At 47.7% G+C, this 25,229-nt stretch overlaps 2 protein-coding genes across 2 annotated transcripts in view; both read left to right on the plus strand.

Moving 5' to 3' along the window:
* The first annotated feature begins 1,054 nt into the window (after positions 1 to 1,054).
* LOC310675535 (uncharacterized protein) overlaps positions 1,055 to 25,229 on the plus strand; it is a 42,056-nt gene continuing 17,881 nt past the window's right edge. Inside the window, exon 1 of the mRNA XM_083436342.1 lies at positions 1,055 to 2,801. The gene's annotated coding sequence lies outside the window, so the exon portion shown is untranslated. The remainder of the gene's footprint in view (positions 2,802 to 25,229) is intronic.
* Positions 11,357 to 16,616, plus strand: LOC310676869 (uncharacterized protein; the record flags this gene model as incomplete). The annotated part of the gene is made up of 4 exons (XM_083439046.1): positions 11,357 to 11,595; positions 11,714 to 11,840; positions 12,408 to 13,137; positions 16,538 to 16,616. Exons 1-4 carry the CDS (start codon positions 11,566 to 11,568, stop codon positions 16,614 to 16,616), a joined length of 966 nt encoding a protein of 321 aa, XP_083295172.1. The 5' UTR covers positions 11,357 to 11,565.

A 25,229-nucleotide genomic window follows, 5' to 3' on the forward strand; every position in this document is an offset into this window, starting at 1 on the left:
CGAATGCCTCGCAAGACGGAAAACCCGCTAGACGAAAGGGTTTTCCGTTTTGGAGGTGCTTCGCAAAACGAATTTGCTATGGGCTTGCTTCACAAAACGAAAATGTCTTGCGATTCCTGGGGGTTTTTTTCCCCTCCCAGCCTTTTTCCCCAGCCCCTAAGCCGCTTAAGAGCTGTTCGCTAAGCCGCTCAACAGCTGATCTAAGCCGCTTATCAGCTGATCTAAGACACTAATAGCCTTTTAGCAGCTAATCCGCTAATCCCTTAAGCCTTTAATAGCCGCTAATAGCCGCTAAACCGCTAATAGCACTAATCCGCTAATGGGCTTGCTTCGCAGGATGAAAAAACCACTAGACGAAGAGACTCACGGAACGGATTCTTTTCGTCTTGCGAGGCACCACTGTATATGGTAATGTTCATAACCGCACATACATAGATCAACACAGGAAGACCAACCGGGAACCATTTTGATTCCTAAACTGAGCAAATGTCTTAGGTTACACCCCTTCTGTGATGTATGTATAATGTTTCTGGGGGTGGTCTTGATCTACAAGATGGGGATTTCAAAAGTCTTTATAAGCCCTTGCACAGCATTTTTGTGGGTCCGCCTCCTTTCCTGCGTGTGAGGGGAACACCCTGTTGCAACAGATCAGTAAAGATCAGGCTTACTAGCTGCTTTGCTTCTCAATATTCTCTGGTTGGCCTCGGTTATTTTCTCCTACCAATAGGGAACCTATGTAAGGACTCTATATGGGCTCTTGGATATCCCATACGGGAAAAGGGCATATTTTTATTTACAACACCTGCCTCCACCATGACACGTCAAAGCAGCGCCGTGCCCGGAGCCTCTGTCTGCCATGGCCCCCACGGCACAAAGCAGCCAGCTGTGCCGGGAGGTGACGCATCCAGCCTCTGCCTCTTCCCCACTGGAGGAGCCACCCTCCAGCCGCTGCCCACTTCCTCCGGCCCCACCGGCAGCGCCGTCCTCTCTAGAGCCAGGAAAATGGGGGGGGGGGGGTACCGGAGGAAGCTTTGCACCATGGCACCAGATATGTGTAAGATGGCCCTGCTCCCTTCTTTGCCGTTCACAACGTTCAGCCAGGTCTTTATAGCTCCCTTGGGTTCCGTTGGGTTCTGCTTACTATTTTAATACTTTTGCCTTCTCTGTGGCTTTGCTCAGAGTGATTCTCCATGGAGCCAAGCACCAGGATTGGGGGGAAGGGATCTAGTGATCCCCCGCCCCGCTCTTCATCTCAGCGTTAAAAGAGATTTATGTCAGTTTTTAAACTTTGCTGATCTGTTTTACTCACTTCGACATCAATATTTCAGCTAGTATGCAGGAGCCAGGAGGCTAAGCCTCACTTTTTACTTTGATGTAAAGCTCTTTAATTGCAATTAGATAGATTGTGTCGCTGCAGATCTCTGGTAAGTAAATTTTTTTAAACTTTCGGCCGAGATTTCTTAATAAAAATGTATAACCTCTGCATCCATGAGCTTGGAGTTTTTAGTTTGAGCTCCTTTTTAGTCTGAATCTTATTTTATTTATTTGAGATGCAGGGTCCGGCTGCTCTTATAAAACAGAGAGTTCAACACTACACACTTCAGTCCTTGGGGTGTCTTGCTGCAAGGTTGGCCTGTTTTTTTGCGCTGAGGATCTCCAGTCCTTCTTCTACTCTTGTGCTTGAAGCTTTTTGTGCAGTTTGGTGCCCTTTGTGGTCTAAAGTGTCCTCTCAGACCTTTTTGGGAGCAGTCACTTCTCCCCGTGCTTCCCTTCCCTTGCTGCCATCGGGAGGCGCTCGATCCAGCAGGAGCACTTTTCCCCAACCTGATTGTGAGAGTGCTTTGCCGGAAGTCTCCGATAAAATTCCATTGGAGTCTACCATTAACATTATTTTCCCATCATATTTTTCAACCAGTTATTTTTCAAGCTTCTTTACAAAATCCACTTTTTTTCATTTGAGGCATAAATTCCAACTGTCGTGCAGCGTAAATTAATAATGCAGAGTTTTTCAGTGAAAGAATAGGAGCTTTACTGAGTTAAAGTAAACTTCTTCGTAAGCAACATGGTTCCAAACAGTTTGACTGAGATGACATACTGACTCTGCTCACAACTGAGGAAGACTGACTCTGACTGAAATCTTCCTGAGAACACAGAGAGAAAAAGGCTGCTACTTATAAGGAGAATGAGTCACATGTCAGAGCGACTCCGCAGTTAGCAGTTAGGCCTGAATAACTTTAGTAGGCCCGAATGGTTGTGCAGTCCCAGCACTTCCCAGCCTGCTTTGCTGCTTCTGCTCTCACATGACACTGCTTGTCACATGACACCAACCACTATCATTTTTGTCTCAGCTATCGTGTCTTCCACCTCAAGAATCCTTTCTTGGGTCTAATCTTGAATTAATACATAAAACCACCCTCTCTCTCTCTTCTCTGACAAGATGAATTCTTGACCTACAAAGGTCGCCACTTCAATTTGTTGGCTCTTATCCAGTCCATTATCGAGGCAAAACACTGCTCCAGAGCATTGACTGCCTGACCTGCAGATGTCAAGGGGAAGGAGAACTGAGTGTCACCAGCAAATTGCTGACAACGTGCCCCAGATCTCTGGATAAGCCCACCTAGTGGTTTCATGTTTCCTAGGGGATAAAATCAAACCCCAAGGAACCCCATATTGAAGGCTCCATGGGTCAAAGGGCACTTTCCAAGCATCACCCTGTGGAGATGCTCATCCACAAAGGACCAGGAGCACCACAAAGCGGCGTCACCCACCCCGAACTCAGACGGAGGACACCATGGCCAATGGTGATGGTATTATTATTATTATTATTATTATTATTATTATTATTATTAATTTGTGTACACCCATCACCATGGCAAGCTCTGTCAATGGACCAGGACCCAGGACCAGGTTCTCAGATGGGCCATCAAGATCTTTTGAAATGTTAACACCACTATCCCAGATGAGGCCCAGGCTTGGAAAGGAAGCTTAGCCTGTATTTTTCCACTGGCCCCCAGTCTTCCCTCCAGGACTCCAAATATCAAATTCCTACTATTTATTAATTTCAAGGTTTAGGGGTCCCCCTATAACACCATGTAATGAAGGCCTCCAGTGAGCCTTCCTGGGAAGAACATTCCCCAAATTGGGAGCCGCTGCAGAAAAGGCCTGCTCTCATGGAGGAGGCACACAAAGAAGGGTCTATGACAGGGGTGTACAAACTTTGTTCAAAGAGGGCCAGAATTGATGAAGTGAACATGCATGATGGCCGACCCAAATCATTGACCTTCTTTTTAGCATTGAAGTTGTTGAGCTTTTTTGGGGGATTTTACCCCAGGAAATAAACTGCCACAGCAGCTGGCTTAAACAGACCGGTGGGCCAGATTAGGCCCCCGGGATGGACTTTGGACAAGCCTGGTCTAGGATGACGATGGTAGGGTCCGGGTTGGTTCATACAAGTGTGAATGCTTTGAAGTGGACCAAGCAGCCTCTTGCGAGTAAGAAGGCTCCTAGGGAGCTTTCTCAGTTGCTGGTGTAACCCCTCCACGCCACTCGTAGTAAAAGTATAAAGAGGGAACCGAAAGAATGAGCACACTAACTCCAATACTGGGATGAAGAAAACGGGAAATATTTGCTCTTGTTCTTGTGTGTGAGAGAGCAACCTCAATGAAACTCAGGAGTGAATAGGATTTCCACCCTAAGTCTTAGAAATGTTAAGAAAACTTTTGCCATAGGTTTTGGAGTTTTAAAGTCCACCCCCACCCCCACCCCCGCATGTTTAAAATTGGCTTTGGAAACTTTAATTCTAAATTCAGAAGCTGCTGCCTACCTTTAAATGCAAGCGTGCTTAATTTTCTGAAGATGTCTTCCATGTTTCCAAAGGAGAGAAAATTCTTCTAAGAGGCCGTGAAGTTGGGTCTGATCAGACTAAAATAGACAGGAAATTTCAAGAAAGAGGAAAAAATAACATTGTGTTCATTGTTTGAGAGAGGCTGGAAAAATGCCATCTCCATGTGGTGGCAGTAGCAGCAGAGGGAACTTGCATAAATGATGGAGGAGGGTGTTGGGATACTGCCAGGGAGACAAAGTCCATCATGACTCCACGTTGTCTCCGTTGCGATCCATCAATCTCCCGTAGATACAGTATCAGCAATTAGCGACACGAGCTCCAGATATAGCTTGCCACATTCCAGAGCTGATGCACGCTCTATCAACAGAATTCACACAGCGAAAGATGCACATAGGAGAGCATTATTTAAGTTTATTCAGCGTTGGTCAGAACAAAGAAAACATGACTGCCTGCTTCGGCGAAAGCATAGACACAACAGAAACATCCTGTGAACAGGAAATACGCAGGCTGTGACACAAACATCCTGCTCCCTTTTAAGGTGGAATGGAAATATCCTAACAGAGGGAACCAGAGAGATGGCTCTGTCCCACAAGGCCACACAATGAGCCAAGGGAAGAACATGGTAGTTGGTATCAGAATCTGGAGAGGTGATGTGTCATTTGTCTACTTTTCATGTCTTCTATGTTTTAAATAGAAGGCTGTGTATTGTCTCCCTGCTTACTTAACTTATATGCAGAATTCATCATGCGAAAGGCTGGGCTGGATGCATCCCTAGCCGGAATTAAGATTGCCGGAAGAAATATCAACAACCTCAGATATGCCGATGACACAACCTTGATGGCAGAAAGTGAGGAGGAATTAAAGAACCTTCTAATGAGGGTGAAAGAGGAGAGCGCAAAATATGGTCTGAAGCTCAACATCAAAAAAACGAAGATCATGGCCACTGGTCCCATCACCTCCTGGCAAATAGAAGGGGAGGAAATGGAGGCAGTGAGAGATTTTACTTTCTTGGGCTCCATGATCACTGCAGATGGTGACAGCAGCCACGAAATTAACAGACGCCTGCTCCTTGGGAGAAAGGCGATGGCAAACCTAGACAGCATATTAAAAAGCAGAGACATCACCTTGCCAACAAAGGTCCGTATAGTTAAAGCTATGGTTTTCCCAGTAATGATGTATGGAAGTGAAAGCTGGACCATAAAGAAGGCTGATCTCTGAAGAATGGATGCTTTTGAATTCTGGTGCTGGAGGAGACTCTTGAGAGTCCCATGGACTGCAAGAAGATCAAACCTCTCCATTCTGAAGGAAATCAACCCTGAGTGCTCACTGGAAGGACAGATCGTGAAGCTGAGGCTCCAATATTTGGCCACCTCATGAGAAGACTCCCTGGAAAAGACCCTGATGTTGGGAAAGATGGAGGGCACAAGGAGAAGGGGATGACAGAGGACGAGATGGTTGGACAGTGTTCTCAAAACTACCAGCATGAGCTTGACCAGACTGCGGGAGGCAGTGGAAGACAGGAGTGCCTGGCATGCTCTGGTCCAGGGGGTCACGAGGAGTCGGACACGACTAAACGACTAAACAATAAGAACAACAAAATGTTTTAAATATCCCTGAGATCTCTTGATGAAGGGCGGTATATCAATGTAAAAAATAATAACAACAGCCATCCATTTTTAGTCCATTGAATTAGCAATTCAGCATTTCTGGAAAGGGAAATGGCATACTTTTGTATATTAGCATAATAAGCATGCATAGGAAAGTATTACTCATTTATGATGAGAATAGGATTTATTTATTTTGAACTTTGCTTGGTTCCTCCTTGGTGGCCAGTGCAATGGTTTCAGCAGGGCTAGAACTCAGGACCCGCTGCCTTGAGGGACATCTAAGAGCAGTTGGGCAGGGGAAAGGTCTCCCTTGGGAGGCGGTGGACTCTCCTTCCTTGGAGGTTTCCCAGGAGAGATCGGACGGCCATCTGCCATGGATGCTTTAGCTGAGATTCCTGCATTGCTGGGGTTGGACTAGATGACCCTGGGATCCCCTCCTCTCTCTCCACTCCTGAATTCTAGGAGGAGCTTCCTTGCCTCCTGCAAAGCCCTTTTCCCTGCAGGCTCTTCCTCTGGTTTCTGGCCAAGGGAGGGAGATGCTCAGAGTCCAGCCAAGAGCCTCACCCCCAAAAGGATATCTGGGCATCTGTGCATTAAGCCATAAGGAATAATAGGAATCTGAGGATCTGCCAAGCGAGAGAGGGCTGAGCTGGAGGGACTCGGCTTGGCAAGGGTTAAAGGGAACCAAGCTGCCTTCCTAGAGAGGACAGGAAGCAAGGGGGGGCAGGTCCTCCAGAGCCAAGGCCCCTCCCTCCCTCCCTCCCCAGTCCTTTCCTGCAAGGAAGGGGGGGGTGTTGCTTTGTGTCTCTGCTGCAAGGGCCGAATCGCTGTCCCCTCCCGGGATCTGGTGAGTCTCCTCTCTCTTCCCCCAGAGGGTGCAGTGGGGAGACGGGGGTGGGGGTGGGTCCCAGGGCTGCAGCAGGGGAGGGGGCCTGGGGGGCCTGATCTGCTCCTGCAGGGGGGGGATCCCAAGTCAGGGAGGAGCGGGTCCTGCCAGGGAGGGGCCAGGTCTGCCACGCTCTTCTTCCTGGATATCATTAGGCCCTCCGCCACCCCCTTCAGAAAAAATCTCCCTTCTTCAAACAAAGGAGTCCCTGGGACTTTAACTCTGTGTGACATCGCTCAGCCTCATTGCACAACAGAGGAAACATGTGCAAATGGTTTTCCAAAGCTGGACGAGGAGGTGGACTAGGGCCCCCCCCCCAAAAAAAAGGTGGGAGAGAAAGGCCAGAAAAATAAAGAGAGGGATCCCAGCCCATAGTCTGGCTGCTGCATTGGGGACCAGTTTCCCAGTGTCTCCCAGGGCAGCTCCCCACGGAGGCCACTGCAGCAATCCCCTCGCACCCAGAGCATGGCATCCCAGGACCACATCCTCTCTGTCCCAAAGGGATTGTTGCTGGAAATGGGCGCTGCTACTCACTGAGCCTCCAGGGACCTTGGCATCAGTGTCTCTCTGTGTGTTAATAATAAGAATAAGAATAAAAAATTTCCCGCTTATATGTCAAGGGAGGTGTCTTTGGCCCTGCCCACTTGGCCCTCAGGGGGTTGGCCAGATACATTCCTGGCCCTCAGAGCAAAGAAAAAGGGACCCCACCCCAGGAGTCTGTCTTGAGAGCGGCAGAGAGTCCAAGTGCTCCTGAAAAGGAGACAGAAGCAGGGGAGTGAGGATGGGGGGGAGCAACTCCTGAGGACCCCCGAGTGAGGACCCCCACTAGAGCCAAGCATCCATTTTCCACAAGATTCAAATCACTTCCTTGTCAGTCAGTTCTGACTTCATGCATTGACTGGAAGGCAGGAGAAACCAGGCTGATTCATCTCCCAGAAATCCCTTCCGTTGCCTCCACATTCTGCATTGCAATCTTCCTTCTAGGAGAGCTAGAGGCTGCTTCTTCTTCCTCCTCCTCCTCCTCCTCCTCCTCCTCCTCCTCCTCCTCCTCTTTCTTCTCCTTTCTAAAAAGGCCCTTTCCACCTGGCCTAGGGGTGAGGCCCAGACTCATCCAGCCCTGCTGTGTTAAATATGTATTCTGTAGTTGACCTCCTTTGTAATGTTTTATTTTGATATCTTTAAGAGAATATTTGTTTTCTGCTATGTTGCTTTGACTATAGACTATATACTTGACTTTCTTCAGCTTGTTTTATTGATTTTGTAGGATGTGAAACTGCAGCCAAGTACAACATTCCTACAGTGGACGACACATTAGGGGATGTTTTCTGCCACTCAGGGGAGGACTTCCTGTTTCCTCCTGAGCTGGGACAGACTTGAAGAGGCTGCAGTCTGTTGTATTAGCATGGAGGAGCACACGGCCTCCATGTTCTGATCAGTGTGTCTTCTCCATTTTGTATGTTGCTGTGTGTTTGGGGAAGTGACTCCTTAATGGCAGTCATTTGGGACTAACTTCTTTATGGAATAGTTCTAGTTGTTATGTAACAATCTGAATGAATCTGTGAGTAAACTACTTTTATATTAACGTGAATCAGATTATTGTGCTTATTCATTTAAGAGGGATTGGAAGGGATTTTACCAGGAAGGAATCTTTAATAGTAAGACTCAGATGAGTCAGCAACAAGCTGATCGCTGCGTAATCTAAAAAATGGGGATGTATGGAACTCTGCTAGAATATGGAACTTGCTAGTGCATGTTAGGAAGGATATCATTCAATAATATATCTTCTTCTAACTCCCCAATTATCCCCACAGATTTAATATGCTGTAAACCGCTTTGAGAATTTTCTTTAAAATATAAAGTGTTATAGAAATTTAAATAAATAAAATAGCTCATGGTTTGGGCTGTGGTGCAGTCCAGCCCTGGTTCCCTCCAAGACTCATCCATGCTTGCTCAGGGAACCTTTTTCTTCTCCTGATATTAGACAACTTTTGTAACTGAAGAATGTATTTGCTTTGTAGGATTTGCTAGCGGCTCTACTTAAGACAAACAGAACTTGGCAGAAGACCAAAGGGTTCCTTCCGATCTCTTAGAGGCTTCCTGAGAGCACAGATGGATGAGCGAGTGTATTCTGTAGTTGACCTCCTTTGTAATGTTTTATTTTGATATCTTTAAGAGAATATTTGTTTTCTGTTATGTTGCTTTGACTATAGACTATATATTTGGCTTTCTTTAGCTTGTTTTATTTCTCTTTTATTGATTTTGTGGAATGTGAAACTGGAGTCAAGTACAACATTCCTACAGTGGACACATTAGGGGATGTTTTCTACCACTCAGGAGAAGGCCTCCTGTTTCCTCCTGAGCTGGGACAGACTTCCACTACATGTGACTTGAAGAGGCTGCAGTCTGTTGTACTAGCATGGAGGAGCACACGGCCTCCATGTTCTGATCAGTGTGTCTTCTCCATTTTGTATGTTGCTGTGTGTTTGGGGAAGTGACTCCTTAGTGGCAGTCATTTGGGACTAACTTCTTTATGGAATAGTTCTAGTTGTTATGTAACAATCTGAATGAATCTGTGAGTAAATTACTTTTATATTAACATGAATCAGATTATTGTGCTTATTCATTTAAAAGGGATTGGAAGGGATTTTACCAGGAAGGAATCTTTAATAGTAAGACTCAGATGAGTCAGCAACAAGCTGATCGCTGCATAATCTAAAAAAGGGGGATGTATGGAACTAGAATATGGAACTAGCTAGTGCATGTTAGGAAGGATATCATTAAATCATATATCCTCTTCTAACTCCCCAATTATCCCCACAGATTTAATATGCTGTAAACCGCTTTGAGAATTTTCTTTAAAATATAAAGTGTTACAGAAATTTAAATAAATAAAATAGCTCATGGTTTGGGCTGTGGTGCAGTCCAGCCCTGGTTCCCTCCAAGACTCATCCATGCTTGCTCAGGGAACCTTTTTCTTCTGATATTAGACAACTTTTGTAACTGAAGAATGTATTTGCTTTGTAGGATTTGCTAGCGCCTCTACTTAAGACAAACAGAACTTGGCAGAAGACCAAAGGGTTCCTTCCGATCTCTTAGAGGCTTCCTGAGAGCACAGATGGATGAGCGAGACTCAGCAGGCCCTGGAACAGAAAGAGGCCATGACATCCAAACTGGGAGCAGTGGGGGATTCTGGGAAAACTCTGTGCAGAAGATCCTGGGTGAGGAGGACACCCTCCGCTCAGAGGTGCAGAGCCAGCAGTTGAGGCAGTTCTGCTGCCAGGAGGCCAAAGGACCCCGAGAGGTTTGCAGCCGACTCTACCACCTTGACCATCAGTGGCTGAAGCCAGAAAGGCACACGAAAGCTGAGATGCTGGACCTGGTGATCTTGGAGCAGTTCCTGGCTGTCCTTCCCCTGGAGATGGAGAGCTGGGTGAGGGACTGTGGAGCGGAGACCAGTTCCCAGGCGGTGGCCCTGGCCGAAGGTTTCCTCCTGAGTCAGGCAGAGGAGAGAAAGCAGGTGAGAGAGACTTTCCTCTGGATACTCCCAAGGGGCTCCAAACAGGACAGATAACATCCCATCATGCTCTACTGATGGCTCATATTTTTTTCCTGGGAAGTGTTACGGTAAAATCTGGGTGCGAGGCTGCTCTGCCACCCAGCTCGTCGGACTAAATCCGTGGGTCCCTGCGGAGGAAAAAATGAGCTCAGCCAGAGACAGGAGCAAGCTGCAGAAGATCCAAATTTATAGCGCAACAGGTTCAAGGCGAGATTGAACCGCGAGAACTTTGTGGCATGAACTTTTAAAACTTCCCTCCATGTCCCAGAATACAGTGCAAAATACATCACAGTTACAACATGAATACATTAAGGAGAGATTGGGTTACACAGATTACATCATGAATACATTAGGAAGAGGTTGGGTTACACAGATTAACATATGGAGGAGGGAGGGGGGAATATGCAGAGCTGGAGATATGCACAGATAAGCACATCCTGAGTACCAGTGATGAGAAGACAATGGTCCATGTATGCATAGTCTGCCACCTGGCATTGCCCAGAGGAAAGGCTTGGCAGAGTGATTTGACGGGATTAGGGTCTTCCTGAGAGTACGTGACACCTCGCTTGAGGGATTATGGAGGACAGGGGAGGTGTCATGGAGTCCTAGAGAAATTGAGCCGATTGGCACCAAAAGCAAGAAAATTGGTGTTGCAGTTGATTTTATATGAATTTTAAAAGATTTTAGCCCATTTTATATTGACAATTGAGATCGGAAACAAAATGGATACATTGTAGCAAGATTTGACAATTTTATGAGTTCACAAGTTTCGATTCCATTGTTCTCCCAGCGGGGAGCCGTCAGCAGCTTGTCAAGAGGTTAAATGAGGCGTGCAGGAGCTCGCTGAGGTAGCTCTGCAAGACGAATGCATGGTTCTGATTGGGTAGAACGCACCCATTCAAAGGATAGGAAATATAACTCTATACGGTCTACCCATAGTAAAATAGAGCGGGAGGGAAGGCATAAGAGTTTGGGCTTATTTCGCCCATAATAGCGGATCAGTGTAGGAAAGAGGAAAGGCACTTTATTTATGGGGCTTGGGGTAAAGTGTGGTGCTTGTGCAACGGTGTGGGGGCTGAGGGGTCCATGTGGGGCTGGGTGCCCTTGAGGTCATCGCCTCGGACCCTCTGGTGACCAGCGGAAGGGTGAAGAAGACATGCTCCCCCCCTTCCGTATCAGAAGACGTCCATGGAATGAGATCTGTCACCCTTGAAGCTGTTGGCCCTGTCATTCATTTTTTAATCCTCCCCATTCTCTCTTTTGAATCCTTGTTTCTTTTTCAGGGAAAGGATCTCTTTGCAGAAATGGGCCAGCTTTCTTCTGAGGCAGAGAGGCCTCCGTTGGACACCAGAGAGAGGCAGCTGGGTAAGTAGTCTTTTCTCCGTTAGGTCTCATTCTGTTGGTTTTTCATATTTTGTTGGGGGAGATAGCTAGGGCTAAGAGCCCAGAGGTCGGGAAGATATATTTCTGCACAACTAACATCTGAAATGCACCCAAACATCCAAATGCACTCAGCAGGCGAGACTTTCTCAAAGGCCCCTCTGTAGTTTAGATGCACTGATTCACCTGTGAGACAAGAAGGCACTCTGGGCCTCCCCCTTACCTTTTTCCTCTTGCAGGTGACACAGTGATACTGGCTAAACCTCTTCATCCATCTCTGAATGGGGACAGAATGGAAGCAGAGGCTGTGGAACCAGATCAGGTCAGGGGAAGCTGCCTTGTGGGGACAGAGGCCAAGGGGTGGAAGAATGTCCTAGCTCAAGGAGTGGTGATGAACAACAGTGTTGTCTCAGAGGAGGACATTTCCCTTTTTCTTTTAGGGTCCAGTGTGCTTTGAAGACGTTGCTGTTTGTTTCACGGATGAGGAGTGGGAGTTGCTGGATCCTGACCAGAGAGCTCTGCATAAGGACGTCATGGAGGAGACTCGTGGGATCGTGACCTCTCTCAGTAAGGCTCCCAGTGGGATCATAATATCTGTTTCTAAATTCAAAACTCCATATGTGACTAACCTCATATATGTTCACAGAACTCAACAGCGCCCCCTACAACACCAGATATCACAACCCAAAAAATCCTTTAACAGTAAATTACTGTTTTTTTCTGTGAATGTTCTTCCTCCAGTTGCAGCTTATTAAACAAGGATCAGCTGGTCTGAACTCCCCAGACCCTTTTGACTGTAAACTTCAGAGTTGTTAGGGAAGTTGAAGTAGCTTCTGTCAGGTTTTCAGTTTCAGTTTCTCCTCCTCTCGGTCTTTGGTTGTCCAAAGAGAAGACTGACATTGGAAATGGAGGGATGCCATGATGGAGCCAAAGAAAATCCATTCGAGAGAAGAGCCAGGCTTATCGAATCACAGGTTCCCCTAAGGATGTCGGTTGATCCCCGTTAATTAATGCACCCAACCCTTCAGAAAACCATCCATCTAACCCACTTGTGTTATTCCTCTATTACCAGAGTTAACAAGTATTCTTCCTTAATTTCTCCCTGAGTCTCTAATCCATTACTCTTCATTGCAGATATTGATGGACTGGAAATTAAGAACAAGGGTGACCATGACAAAATCCCCACAATGGAGAAGCCGTTTAAATATATTGAAAGTGGAAAAAGTTCCAATTCCACTTCCCATCAAGGAAATCTCATTAGGAAGAAACCCTATCAGTGTGCGGAATGTGGAAAGAGCTTCAGTCATAGCTCTTCTCTCACTTACCATCAAAGAATCCATACAGGGGAGAAACCCTATCAGTGTGTGGAATGTGGAAAGAGCTTCAGTAAGAGCTCCAAACTCACTAGACATCAAAGAACTCATACAGGGGAGAAACCCTATCAGTGTGTGGAATGTGGAAAGAGCTTCATTCAGAGCTCCAATCTCACTTCTCATCAAAGAATTCATACAGGGGAGAAACCCTATCAGTGTGTGGAATGTGGAAAAAGCTTCAGTCAGAGCGCCAGACTCACTTCCCATCAAAGGATTCATACAGGGGAGAAACCCTATCAGTGTGTGGAATGTGGAAAGAGCTTCAATCATAGCTCCTCTCTCACTTACCATCACAGAATCCATACAGGGGAGAAACCCTATCAGTGTGTGGAATGTGGAAAGAGCTTCAGGGAGAGCTCCAAACTCACTTCCCATCAAAGAACTCATACTAGGGAGAAGCCCTATCAGAGTGCGGAATGTGGAGAAAGCTTCACTGAAAGCTCCAAACTCACTTCCCATAAGAGAATTTATACAGGGGAGAAACCATATAAGTGCTTGGAATGTGGAAAGAGCTTCAGTAGTAACTCCAATCTCACTTCCCATCAGAGAATTCATACAGGGGAGAAACCGTATCAGTGTGTGGAATGTGGAAAAAGGTTCAGTCACAGCGCCGGTCTCACTTTCCATCAAATAATTCATACAGGGGAGAAGCCCTATCAGTGTGTGGAATGTGGAAAGAGCTTCAGCCGGAGCTTCTCTCTCGCTTCTCATCAGAGAATTCATACAGGGGAGAAACCCTATCAGTGTGTGGAATGTGGAAAAAGGTTCAGTCACAGCGCCGGTCTCACTTTCCATCAAAGAATTCATACAGGGGAGAAACCCTATCAGTGTGTGGAATGTGGAAAAAGCTTCAGTCACAGCGCCGGTCTCACTTTCCATCAAAGAATTCATACAGGGGAGAAACCCTACCAGTGTGTGGAATGTGGAAAGAGCTTCAGCCGGAGCTCCAGTCTCACTTCTCATAAAAGAATTCATACAGGGGAGAAACCCTATCAGTGTGTGGAATGTGGAAAAAGCTTCAGTCAGAGAGCCCATCTCACTTCCCATCAAAGAATTCATACAGGGGAGAAACCCTATCAGTGTGTGGAATGTGGAAAAAGCTTCAGTCAGAGCTCCAAACTCACTTTCCATCAAAGAATTCATACAGGGGAGAAACCCTATCAGTGTGTGGAATGTGGAAAGAGCTTCACTAATAGCTCCACTCTCACTTCCCATCAGAAAATTCATACAGGGGAAAAACCCTATCAGTGCTTTGAATGTGGAAAGAGCTTCAGGAAGAGCTCCAATCTCAGTTCCCATCAGAGAATTCATACAGGGGAAAAACCCTATCAGTGCTTTGAATGTGGAAAGAGCTTCAATCATAGCTCCAATCTCAGTTCCCATCAAAGAATTCATACGAAGAGTGGAAAACCCTTCATTATACAGCTTTCAGCGTTAGAGAAAAACACACCACTTTAAACAGGCCTTTGGCTGATTGACATCTAATGCCCTTTTAAAATGTGGTGGGGAGGTGGGGGTTACAGGTTGTGGGCTGTGTGTTTTGTGTTTTCATTGTGTGATTTTATGTTGTAACCCTCCTGTGACCTGTGGGTGTAGAGAATAAGAGCCAATTCTTAGAGTCTGAGGGGTCTTTATTCCCCCAATAAGATATGTGAGGGGGCCACCCCCCAGTTCATAGGAACAGCCATTCAAATGACATGCTTGCACCGCATCCTGTGACTGTTTAACCGAGGCGGGGCTTACTAAACCCCTCCTATATTTTATTCAAGTTGGCACCCCTGCTATAGGGTGAAATAGAAATGAAATAAATGCATAAATAATAATAAATGGATAAATAATAAATAAATGCATAAATAATAATAACACCATCTTGGTCGCCTTCATCTGCACATGTTCCAGCTTGACAATATCCTTATTATTATCATCATTTCAAAAATTTATGTGCCCATCATCTGAAGATTTCACGGTGATTCACAACATAAACAGACAGGAGTTACAGACTGGAGTTACAGACTGTTCCTCAGGTGACTGCTGTGGAAATAGTGCATCTTGATTTCAGTAAGGCTTTTGACAAAGTCCCCCGTGATATTTATGTGAGGAAGCTGGTAAAATGAGGCTGAACAAGGTAACTGTTAGGTGGATTTGACTGACCGAACCCAAAGAGGACTCCTTCATGGTTCCTCCTCTTCCTGGGGAAAAGTGACAAGAGGGGTGCTGCAGGGTTCTGTCCTGGGCCCGTTGTCGTTCAGCGTCTTTATAAATGACTTGGATGAAGGAACTGAGGGGATGCTCATCACATTTGCGGAGGACACCAAACGGAGCAGAGCACAGGCCAATGTGGCAGAAGGCAGAATCAGATCAAGGGCAGGAATAGCACCACTTTCTTCTGCCTTGGTCAGGCCCCACCCAGAATACTGTTCTAGTTACAGGTAAGTAACCATGTTGGTCTGCCGTAGGCGAAATAAAATAAAATGGTATCTGAAGAAGTGTGCATGCACACGAAAGCTCATACAAATAACAAAATGTGTTGGTCTCTCAGGTGCTACTGGAAGGAATTTTTTTATTTTGTTTCCAGAATACTGTGTTCAATTCTGGGCACCACAATTTCAGTACCTTAAATTTTGTTTGCCAAGGGAAATTAAGAAGGTGAGGTAACACAATCTATATTCCTTTTATAACACGTGGCCAAAATTTATTGAATATATAAATTGTTAAGACTGTTGCCGGAATCCACCTAGCACTCATGGGAAGATGTGGCGTGATCTTTTAGAGTAATCAAATGAAACTTTTACACATGGCAAACAGAAAGTCTGCAATTCCCTGAGGACAAGTTATTTGTTGTTTACTGTTGTAACCATTGCTTTCTGAAAAGTTATCTTCTGTACCAAGAGAAATAAAAACAATGCTTTTTAAAAATGGTGGGGAAATCATGTACTCTTTCATTAATCTGATTACATGTGTTGCGTGTTATCTGGAGTCTGTAACTCCCAGTTATTTCATATTATCTATGTGTTTCTGTGTGTTCAGCACACATGATAGCAGGTGAGACTGAATAAAAGACTTTTCTGGTAGAGGAAATGATATGCTTTTGTTTAGAAAGCACTAATACTGGGCCACTGACTGTGCAACCTGCCAGCCCTGCCCTGTAGGAACCTCCAAATTTAAAGATTGATCTTTTGGTGTGGCAGCAATTATACTTTGGAACTCCCTGCCACTTGACATCAGGCAAGAGGCTTCACGGTCCACTTTGCAGCATTCAACTTTGTTACCGTTGCTGAGTTTGTGAAAGCTAAATATTGAGGAGAGAGAAGCCAGTCTCCTATGTATATCTGAATAAATTGAGAAAGTCTGGTTTTTAGTAACTACAATTATGCTAACATTTTGGGGGATGTTTTGAAAAAGTAAGTTTAGTGATTATTTATTTATTTCATAAAATGTATATACCGCTTGATTGTAAAAAAAACAACAACACTCAAGGCAGTTTACAAGAAGATACACTGAAATCATGAAAAATGTACAGCAGTACTTTAAAACATGCAAAAAGTTAAAATGCTAATATTCACCCCAACTTTCTAAGCACCTGCACAGGCATGTTTTTAGCAGGTTCCCCCAAAATGTGGGAGGGAGGCGCCTGCTTGACCTCAAGAGGCAGGGAGTTCCAAAGGGTCTGTGCTGCCGTACTAAACAATTGAGGTCTTGCGTGGCACCTGTGGTTGAAGCGGTCGAGTGTCTGCCTGTGGGGTAAGGAGGGGATCTCATGGGTAAACTGGTCCCTATGATAATGGAAAGGCCTTGAACTGGGCCTGGTAGCCAATGGGCAACCAGTGATGCCCTCTGAGCCAAAGGGTCATATGCCGAGAAGGCCTCGCTTTGACAGCAATCGTGCTGCAGCATTCTGCACCGGCTGAAGCTTCTGGACCAAGCGCAAGGGATGCCCCACAAGGAGGGCACTGTGGTCATCCAGCCTTGAAGAAACGAAGGCGTGAGGCCAGGCTCTTCCGGTCCTGGAATGTGGAACCATCTGCAGTTGCTCAAAGGCACTTCCAGCCACTGAGTCTGCCTGAGTCTCGGCTGGATCCGGAAGCAGCTCAAAGTCCCACGCGGTTCATCAACATCATTTTTAATTTGTATACCATCTTTCTACCTTACAATACTCAAGGCGGTTTACAGGCTGAAGAAACAAAAAATGTACATCTTATAACAATCTAATGCCATACAAAAATGTGATAATAAAACTTTAAAATAAGCAACCTTCATCAAAAAGTAACATTCAACAATTATTAGTATAGTATAAAATAATAATAGAAATATATAAAAGTTTAAACAGAAGTCCACTTTTCAGGCTTTGCCCTCGGGTGGGAAGAGCATTGCACCCGGGGAGAGGGAAATGGGAGTCAGGCACTCAAGGGATAATTTTCAGAGAAAAAGCTTTATTTCTACCATCCGGGACTGGTAGAAGGAGCTAGTGTGATAACTTCGCAAACAAGCACAAGTTCACAGCCATTTGCACAGAGCATAGATTCCCCTCCAGTTCCCTCCCCTTCTCCCCCTCCTCCGGAGTTTCCCTGAGCATGAACAGAAAGCTCCTCTTGGCGCCCTTCCCAGGAAAGGGGGATGAGAAGCCAAGGGGGTTGAGGAGCCCTTGCGTTTCAGCATGTCCAACATTGGTTGCCCCTGGATGAGATAAGTTCCCAGGCCTGCTTATTCTTGGCATTGATAGAGTCTATTCATTAGCTTTTTGAAGCCTTCTCGTACTGATAAAACAACGTTTTGCCTATGCAGCAGCATCTTGTGAGAAAGCAAAGCTGAAGCTGTGGATATTTAGAAGAGAGAAAGGGGAAATTTGGTCTTGAGGCCTGGGGTGACTTCGGGCCTAGGTCGGGTCACCTGTCCTCACCTCCTTCACACTCAATAGATACAATAAATAATTTCTAAACTGTAATCAGTAAAACAATGGCAAGTCACACTACATAAAATAATACAATACAAATTGAGAAGCAGAGACTAGAGGGTGGTTCATATGGAGAGAACCTTTGGCTTACCTTATTTACTTAATATTAGGTTGGCCAAGTCCTTAGGACCTTCAGGAAACCCAAATTTCAGATTGCATTGCAGAGAGTGAGTTCTGTGTGTCTTTATTTGTTGCATAGAAGAAGAAGAAGAAGAAGACAAAGAAGAAGAAGATTTTTATTTATACCCCGCCCTCTCAGGCCAAGAACGGGCTCAGGGTGGCTAACACCAAACGTAAAATACAGTTTAAAAAAAGCAACAAACCAATTGATTAAAATATAGCTTAAAATACAGCTTTAAATGCAGCCTTATTTTACTGGCGACTCACAAATCAAGACCAGAAGGGGATGAAACATCAAATATTCACCAGGGTCAGCTATCCATGCTGGTCCTATAGGGGCCAGAAAAAGGCCCGAGGGAAAATTTAGTATATACAGGATCCCATATAAGGGGTTCCATCAAAAAAAGAAAGAGGAGGATCAGACTGAGTCCAGACCAAAGGCCAGGTGGAACAACTCCGTCTTGCAGGCCCTGCGGAAATATGTCAAATCCCTCAGGGCCCTGATCTCCCGTGACAGAGCGTTCCACCTGTTCGGGGCCAGTGCTGAAAAGGCCTTGGCCCTGGTTGAGGCCAATCTAACATCCTTGTGGCCCTCCAAAATGTTGTTATTTATGGACCATAAGGTCCTCCACGGGGCATACCAGGACAGGCAGTCCCGTTGGTACGAGGGTCCTAGGCCGCATAGGGCTCTAAAGGTCAGAACCAGCACCTTAAACCTGACCCTGTACTCCACCAGGAGCCAGTGCAGCTGGTAAGATATAAGATAAAATCCCACCAGACATCATGGGACTTGTACAGGGTCACCCGAGCCTTTGGCAGCAAGTAATTTATAAGTTATTTTTTCAGCTAATGCTGAAATCCACATATTTCTATACCAAAATGAAATCTTGAAATCATGTAAGGATTTCAGTGGTGGGTAAAGGTTTGGGTGTTGGACTCTGTGACCTGGGGGACCAGGGTTCGAATCCCCACCCAGCCATGAAGCTCCCTGGGGTGACCTAGGGGAGAAAAAGGTGGAGTATAAATGGAATAACTGAAATAAATAAGATTTTCTATTTTGGAGCAACGGAGGTTCTGGCAGCCGCTAGCCTCCTGGTCAAGTGTTCCTGAGAGCTGACGAAATGGCAAAGTGGTAAACCTAGAGCCCTCTCTGTGGGCACGCACACTGTAATCCCAGCAGGGCCTTAGCCTCCTTGCCCGAGCGAGGGGCTCGCCAGTCTGTGTTTCCTACTCGGGAGTAAGCTGCCTTGAGTTCAGCAGGGCTTGACTCCCAGGTCAGTAAGCGAAGGGGCTGATGGGTTGACATGCCAACGAAGGAATTCATTCCTTGGAGGCTGTGAGCAAAGGGCAGCCGAAGAAACGGCAAAATATAACCACCACCACTGTGGCAACGTGCTCAGGGAAGGCGTTTTGGGAGTTAAAATGTTAAGCAAGGCAGCCATTGGGTTGACCTAGGCCAGGCCCATATCCGGTACATACACTCAGACACCCACTGCCCAGAGACACCCAGAGATGGGCTGATAAGGACAGGGAAGGGTCATGTCCAACTCCTCAGGCCCTGTCTCTAGGCAGAACCTAATGTATCTACAGTGGTACCTCAGGTTACATATGCTTCAGGTTACAGACTCTGCTAACCCATAAATATTACCTCGGGTTAAGAACTTCAGTATGAGAACAGTAATCGTGTGGCGGCAGGGGGAGGCCCCATAAGCTAACGTGGTGCTTCAGGTTAAGAACAGTGTTATGTACTGAGTTGAATAGGATCGAAACTGCAGCAGTCTGATTGGTCCTAGAACAATAGGATCCAAATCGCAGCAGTCTGATTGGTCCTAGAACAATAGGATTCAGAATGCATCAGTCTGATTGGTCCTAGAACAATGCAGCAGTCTGATTGGTTGGCAGGAACCACCCAATCATGCTCCAGATATAAGTGAATCCACAACCTGATTGGCTTACAGTAGAATTCCAGAATTAGCCAATCATGTGCAGCCCATTGTGTAAATAATGTATATAAAGCAGATACTTTGAGGGGACATTCATTCCTCCTCACCACTATGAGCTGAATAAAGAGCATGAAATCACTTTGCGACTCTGAGTATATTTCACTGGCGACGAAGGTGGGATCCCGCTGAGCTGACTGCCACACACCGCACCGCAGCACTGCCACCTGCCGCACCGCTGCCTCGCACCGTGTATCTAGGCTTCAGCTCCGGGACACAAGGAACTCAGAATGGCAACCAACAGCAGCTTCTCGCCGTTCAACCCAGCATCTGGAGACTGGGAAGCGTACGCCTCTCGTTTCACCTTCCTCCTAGAAGCCAAAGGGGTCACCGATGAAGAAGACGCCAAGAAGAGGGCAATATTCTTCAGCGTCTGCGGAGAGGAGACGTTTGAAATCGCCCGGGCTCTCCTTGCGCCTGAAGACGTCGCTACAGTTCCATACAAAACAATAATGGAACAGCTGAAGGGGCACTTTTCGCCACAGCCCTCAGTGGTGGCTCGTCGAAATGCCTTCTACGCAAAGCGGCAAGCCCCTGGGGAAACCATAACTGGGTTTGTGACCTCTCTCCGCCAAGCCGCCCGGTTCTGCAACTTCTCAGAGCTGGAGAACATGCTTCGTGACCGCCTCGTCGGTGGCCTGAGGGATGAGAAGCTGCAACGACGCCTCTACGCTAAGAAGAACCTAACGTTCCAGGTCGCTCTGGAGGAGGCCCTGGCAACGGAAGTTGCTGAGAAGTCGACGCAAGAGGCACGGCCGAGCCAGCCGTCCCAACCGAGGGTCCACCACGAAGACCTCACCGACGACTCAGGATCCAACAGGGAGGAGGTGCACCGAGTACAGCAGCGCACTCAAGCAGCCCACATACTAAAGCTGCCTCGACGAGAAGGAGGGAACTGCGCAAGCTGTGGAGAAAGTCACGAGAGGAGGACCTGCCGTTTCCGCAACGCAGAGTGCAGGCAGTGCAGAAAATTGGGACACATCGCCCGGGTGTGTCGGGCTCGGCCCACCCGACGCCAGGCATCAGATGACCAATCCAAGAGCCCCAGGTCCCGGGGCCCAACGCACCAAGGCAACTCAACGGAGCTCACGGACTTCCAGGTATACCAGTTGCCCCACCCCAACGTAGAGAAAATTTATGTAGAGGTACAGATAGAGGGGGCCCCATGCCGCATGGAGCTTGACACGGGTTCAAATCTATCCATAATCTCGGCAAGGACCTTAAGGAAACTGTGTCCTACTGGGGGTCCCAAACTCAGGCCGGCCCCATTCACCCTCCGGGACTTCCAGAAACGTAAGGTCCCCACAATGGGGGTGGGGACCTTCAGGGTGCAATACCGAGGGCGGACGCGGCAACTGGACTTGCTTGTGGTCAAGGGCCCCTACATTAGCTTACTGGGATTGGCATGGTTTGGACCACTGGGGCTAGCCGTCACCGGGGTGAACAACACTAGCTTACAAGTGGACGTGGACACCATATGCAAGGAATTTCCGGGGGTTTTTGATGGGAAATTGGGACAGTATACGGGCCCCCCCATTGCTCTACAGCTTGACCCCGCAGTACGACCAGTCAGGCTCAAGGCCCGCCGGGTCCCGTTCGCCCTGAAACCCCGTATAGAAGAGGAATTGGACCGGCTCGTGGAGCAAGGAGTGCTGGAGCCGGTGCCTAATGCCCCCTGGGAAACCCCAATCGTCACACCCGTCAAGCCTAACGGTTCAGTCCGCATCTGCGCAGACTACAAATGTACCATAAACAAGGCCCTCACGGCCCATGCATACCCAGTGCCAGTGGTCAGCCATGTCCTTGCCACCCTGGCTGGGTCGAAAATTTTTGGCAAGTTGGACTTGGCCCAAGCATATCAACAGCTACCAGTAGATGAGGCCACAGCAGAGGCACAGACGATTGTGACGCACAGAGGAGCGTTCAGGGTAAAGCGGCTGCAATTCGGCGTCAGCGTGGCACCAGGCATATTCCAGAACCTAATGGACTCTCTCCTTAAAGGAATTCCTGGCGTCACCCCCTTCTTCGATGATGTGTTGATTGCCGGGCCCACACCAGAGGAGTTTGAGGACCGCCTCCGCACCGTTCTGCACCGTTTCCAGACGGCGGGTCTCAAGGTGAAGCGGGAAAAATGTCTACTAGGAGTGCCTCAGGTGGACTTTCTGGGATTTATGGTGGACGCAGAAGGGGTCCACCCGACTGGGGACAAGGTACGGGCCATTTGTGATGCCCCAGCGCCCAAGAACAAGACTGAACTTCAGGCCTTCTTGGGACTATTGAACTTTTACCATTCCTTCCTTCCCCACAAAGCGGCGGTAGCAGAGCCCCTACACAGACTTCTGGACAAGCGGGCCCCTTGGGTGTGGGGCCAGCGCCAGGAGGCTGCATTCCAGGCAGTCAAGGACTTGCTTGTCTCAAACTCGGTCTTGGCACACTTCGACGAGAGGCTGCCGGTGGTGCTAGCATGTGACGCCTCACCGTATGGCATTGGCGCTGTCCTGGGACACCAACTCCCGGATGGAAGAGAGGTACCAGTAGCATACTTTTCCCAGACACTCAGCGCAACCGAACGGAACTACTCACAAATAGACAAGGAGGGCCTGGCAATTGTGAAGGGAGTAAAAAAATTCCATGATTTCTTGTATGGGCGGCCCTTCACCGTGGTGACTGACCACAAGCCGTTGCTTGGCTTGTTTGCCCCCGAAAAGCAGACCCCCCAAGTGCTGTCTCCTCGCGTCCTCAGGTGGTCAATTTTCCTTGCCAGCTACCAGTATGCACTGATTCACCGACCTGGGAAGGCGATGGGCCATGCGGACGCCCTCAGCAGGCTACCACTACCGGAAACAGGCCCCGACCCAGCACCTGCACAAGAGGTTATGAGCCTGGAGCTGCTTCCCGACCGCCCCATTCAGGCACAAGAAGTTGCACACCATTCCAAGAAAGACAGGGTCATCTCCCGGGTCCTGGACTGGGTGTGGAGGGGATGGCCCAGCAACAGCCCTGGGCCAGAATTCGCTGGCTACACAACCCGCAAACATGAACTGTCGGCCCACAAGGGGTGCCTGTTATGGGGAAGCAGGGTCGTTGTTCCCCAGCCCCTCCGCAAAAGGGTCCTCACAGCCCTACACGAGACACACCCAGGGGTAGTAAGAATGAAGGCCCTGGCCAGGAGTTATGTGTGGTGGCCGGGGATCGACGGAGCGATAGAGGCCTGGGTCAAACACTGCCAGGCCTGCCAAGAATCCTGCCCAGATCCCCCAAGGGCCCCAGTCCAGTCCTGGGAGTCCGCCCGAGCACCATGGTCACGCCTGCATGTGGACTTCGCTGGCCCCTTTCAGGGGAAAACATTCTTCATAGTGGTGGACTCCTACACCAAATGGCTGGAAGTCGCACTGGTACCGTCCACTTCTACATCCGCAGCCATCCGGGTACTACGCAGGCTGTTTGCAACCCACGGGCTCCCTGACACTCTCGTCTCAGACAACGGGACTGCATTCACGTCAGGAGAATTCCAAACCTTCACAGCGCAGAATGCCATCCGCCACATCCGTTCGGCGCCATTCCACCCTGCCACCAATGGCCAAGCAGAACGCATGGTGCGGACCACCAAGGACACCCTTCGCCGCATGACGCAAGGGGATTGGGAGTACCGCCTTGCCACATTCCTCCTAGCACAGCACAGCACCCCCAGCTCAACAACTGGCCGGAGCCCCGCTGAACTACTAATGGGTCGGCGCCTTGCAATCAGATTGGACCGCCTTCACCCCGATAGAGCTCAGGATGAGGTAGTGGTGGGGGAAGGCAGGAACCCCCGGACCTTCGAGGCCCAGGACCCAGTGTACGCAAAGAATTTTGGGGCAGGCCCAGCATGGGTACCCGCCACAGTCACCAGGGTCACTGGCCCCGTGTCATACGAGGTGCTAACGGATGGGGGGCAATGCTGGCGCCGCCACTGCGACCAGATACGGCGACGATTCCCGGGAGAAAACCAGGAGGAGGAAAGGTCAGAGGAGTCCCAAGGGAACAGAGCGGCAGTGAGGCCCATAGAGCAGGAGGGGCCAGCAGGAGAGGCAGAATCAGTAAATACAGAGAGGACCCGCGAGGCCGAAAGGACACCGGAACCAGAACCACGACTGAGCGAGCCGGTTGCGCCAGACCAAACAGGCCCATCACAGCCAGCATCCTTGGAACACGAGCCAGAACCTGAACCCCGGACCAGGGAACACCACAGGCTGCAACGCACACGTAGGCCGCCGGCGTACCTCGAGGACTATGAATGTGACCTCCCGGGCAGGACTGGAACTTAGAGGGGAGGGGTGTTATGTACTGAGTTGAATAGGATCGAAACTGCAGCAGTCTGATTGGTCCTAGAACAATAGGATCCAAATCGCAGCAGTCTGATTGGTCCTAGAACAATAGGATTCAGAATGCATCAGTCTGATTGGTCCTAGAACAATGCAGCAGTCTGATTGGTTGGCAGGAACCACCCAATCATGCTCCAGATATAAGTGAATCCACAACCTGATTGGCTTACAGTAGAATTCCAGAATTAGCCAATCATGTGCAGCCCATTGTGTAAATAATGCATATAAAGCAGATACTTTGAGGGGACATTCATTCCTCCTCACCACTATGAGCTGAATAAAGAGCATGAAATCACTTTGCGACTCTGAGTATATTTCAAACAGTTTCAGGTTAAGAAAGGACCTCCGGAACGAATTAAGTACTTAACCCGAGGTACCACTGTATGAGTAATGCTGTAACGTTTGATTGGATAAAGACCTGATTCCAGAATGTATAAAGGGAAGCCTCCCCTGTTGGGAAGGGCCGGACTACGGAACTTATTCCTCCGTGCCATTGCTTGCTGCCGGCAAACAATTAAAACCTTCTTGCTTTAATTCTTCATTTGACTGGCCTGACTACTTGCTACACCACCACCCATCTGGCTGGGTTTATTTATTTATATTAATTTTTAGGTGCACACGCAGACAATCATTATTATCTCATATTAAAAATTGGGAGAGGGTCTCTTAGTACAGCCCTTTAGTGCGCACTAGCGGCCAAATCTGTGGAACCTTCTGGACAAAATGTATTTCCGAGGTTTGATGGCTCATGACACCACTTTGTTTTGGAGTAATAATAAGGCTTTTTTCCTGTGGGGACGCAGGGGGACGCATACCCCTAAACATTTTGTGAATTTAATGAGAGAAGAAATTCACTGTATTTATTTTCCCAGATTTGAAGTGTATTTTTTTCCTCCCGATTGGTGATTTTCTTGAGTCAAAATGAGAGTACCACTAAACATTCTTTTTTAGAAAAAAAGCACTGAGTTATACCATAAAATCATATATCAACGTAAAGATAATTTAATGAGGAATGTAATGCAATAATTTTTATGAAGGATTATTTATTACAACAGCAGTCATAAAGAAGAAACGTGAAAACACAGGAAAAATGAGATACGCAGGTTAAATTGGGTTTGGGGTTGCAGTTTGGGGACTCGGTTTCTAAA

This window comes from Podarcis tiliguerta, assembly GCF_965153285.1.
Source record: "Podarcis tiliguerta genome assembly, chromosome: 4".
NCBI lineage: Eukaryota > Metazoa > Chordata > Lepidosauria > Squamata > Lacertidae > Podarcis > Podarcis tiliguerta.